Source organism: Gossypium hirsutum, chromosome A11, assembly GCF_007990345.1.
Source record: "Gossypium hirsutum isolate 1008001.06 chromosome A11, Gossypium_hirsutum_v2.1, whole genome shotgun sequence".
Lineage (NCBI taxonomy): Eukaryota > Viridiplantae > Streptophyta > Magnoliopsida > Malvales > Malvaceae > Gossypium > Gossypium hirsutum.
This window is the reverse complement of record NC_053434.1, coordinates 23,032,512-23,035,005: the sequence shown is the minus strand read 5'-3', so window position 1 is coordinate 23,035,005 and position 2,494 is coordinate 23,032,512. Positions and strand designations below refer to the sequence as shown.

General features: G+C 32.3%; 1 protein-coding gene across 1 annotated transcript; it reads left to right on the top strand.

The window, feature by feature from the left end:
• Positions 1–1,276: 1,276 nt before the first annotated feature.
• On the top strand, positions 1,277–2,169 carry LOC121209807 (uncharacterized). The gene is made up of 2 exons (XM_041081382.1): positions 1,277–1,383; positions 1,482–2,169. Exon 2 carries the CDS (start codon positions 1,497–1,499, stop codon positions 2,004–2,006), a length of 510 nt encoding a protein of 169 aa, XP_040937316.1. The 5' UTR covers positions 1,277–1,383; positions 1,482–1,496; the 3' UTR covers positions 2,007–2,169.
• The last annotated feature ends 325 nt before the right edge of the window (positions 2,170–2,494 follow it).

Below are 2,494 nucleotides of genomic sequence, written 5' to 3'. Positions count from 1 at the left end.
AAATTTCTTTGAACTAAAATAATAGAGGAATGGTGAATGGTGAGAGCATAAGTATAAGATATAATTTACAAGCAGTGGTAAAATAAGAAAAGAAAAGGTATAGTTGTTTCAATGTAGATAAAGAGAATAATAAATAAAGAAAAGGTATAGCTGTTTAAATGGTGAGAGCATAATTATAACATGAACGTATTATGTGTTTTTTATGATAAATAAAATCTTTTATTATGCTTTTATATAATTAAGAGTGGTTTTTTTTCTTTTTTTACATATACACAATTTGCTCCTATATTGTATTTATTTTTCACATTGATACATAATTTTTTTTCAATTTTCATATCTAAAATATAATTGTTACTTTTGACAGAGACTACTAAGGGTACTAAGAGAAAGCGAGGGGCTACAAACATGAAAGATATATGGAATCTTCAACCTGAAACTCGTATAGTAGTAGATGCCAACCAATATGGTCAGCCTATTGGGAAGGAAGCGTCCAAATTGGCTGAATTTCTCGGTACAATTGCAAGGACTGGTTCTATATGTCCTTTGAATACAAAACATTGGAAACATCTTCCTAAATATGTGTTGGAAAACATATTGGCAATCGTTCATGTATGTAGTACATAACCATTTTCTAATTTAATGTATTGCAATAATTTTGCATTATTTGAAATTGTATGTAATGAGTACTTGTTACATTATTTTGTTATACGTGTAGGAAAAGTTTGATCTCCAAGGTAAGGTGGAGGACTCAGACATCCTCTCACATGTTGGAAAACTTTGGAAGGAGTTTAAATCGACTTTGAAAACTAGATACTAAAAAAAGATGGTCCAAGAAGGTCGACCGATTCAAGAAATATACGAAAACAATCCTCCTGGTGTGCATGATGATCAATGGAAGTGGCTAGTGGAGCGATGGGGAACACCACAAGTTGCGGTATGCACTTTATTAGATTAAATGTCCCATTTTTCCTACTTCCACTTACGATATGATCAAAGTAGTGCATAAATGCATGATTTGTTGAATGAGGCATAATAAACTTAGTTTTCCTATTACTCTCATATTTTTTCTTATTAATTTAAACAATAGGCACAATCAGAAAAGGTGAAAGAATCCCGAACAAAGGTGCGTTATGCACATACTGCTGGTCGTACAGGATATGCAACCTTCAATGCACAATTTGTAAGTATTACATATTAATAAATATGTAACTTATATTAATTATTCTGTGCTCGTTGGTGAATAATGTTAACAACTATTGTTTTGTTGTATAATAGGCTAAGAATGAAGGCCGTGAAGCCTCGCATTTAGAGCAGTTTAGATTTCAACATTTGCGCAAAGATGGGAGTAACAAATTGAGCAGTGAGGCAGCACAACAAGTTTATGTAAGAAATAAATGGGTATTATTTATTTATTTATATTTATTTTGACATCAAATTTATTTTTTTTCAAAATAGATTTTTTTAATTAAAGATAACTGTAGGATGAAGCATGCAAGATGGTTAAAGACTCTATGCCAACACCTGAGAGTTCTTTCACATCTCAAGATAATACTGAATTAGAAAACGAAGTCTATACACAAGTGTTTGGCCCTGAAAAGGATGGAAAAATGTTGGGATATGGACGTGGGATGACCAAATCCAGGTTGTTTGGCTATGGGTCAGTTACCCGAGGAAGCCAATCTACATCGTCCATCAGTACAATGATTGAAGAGATGAGCGCTAAACATGTCCAGCAAATACAAATAATTCAAGTTGAACAAGCAGTTCGAAAGAAAACTCTACTCGATGAGGCAGAATCTCGATTTCATATGGACGCTGCAGAGCGAAAAGCTCATTTGATAGCTGAGGCAGAAGAAAGATTTATGAAATTAACTGAAATTCGAGAGGCAAAGTTCATGGAAATGTTGGACGCTCATGACAAAAAGTATAAGGCTCTCATCGATGAGTGCATGGCAAAGGGAATGTCAAGTAAGTATAAGGTTTTTCATAATAAGCATAGTAATTAAGGTGACTATTTTATAACTAGATTGCCAATAAGTTTGTTAATGGTTTAATAGACATTGATTGTTGTAACTGAATGCTATGTTCTTATTTGATGTCTTCATTGCTTGCTCAACTAATAGTTAGTGGATGTACTGATGAAAACTCTTTATTTAGCTTCAATTTATGGTTCTTTGGTTAATATTAAAATATTATTCTCATGTATTTATCTAACTTGTATAAATAGAAAATGTACATTGCTATTTTTTCAATTGAATTTCAAAGTAGCGGAGTTGATGGTAAAGCCTTCAGTTCGGATGATGATGAATGAGGCTTATTGCATATTATGTATTATATATATATGTTATAGTGGTTGATGAATCCAATTGTCTCATAATTTTTTGGTGTCATCGGAATCAAGTTGACAACATGTTGCAGCCTATTGACTGCTTTTATTAGGACTTTGTATAATTTTTTTTTATGTATGTTCGCAACATGTTGACAACTTCTATTA

What these genes read in the sequence shown, in the direction of transcription:
- LOC121209807 (XM_041081382.1), top strand. Translation starts at nt 1,497, where the DNA reads ATGGTTAAAGACTCTATGCCAACACCTGAGAGTTCTTTCACATCTCAA.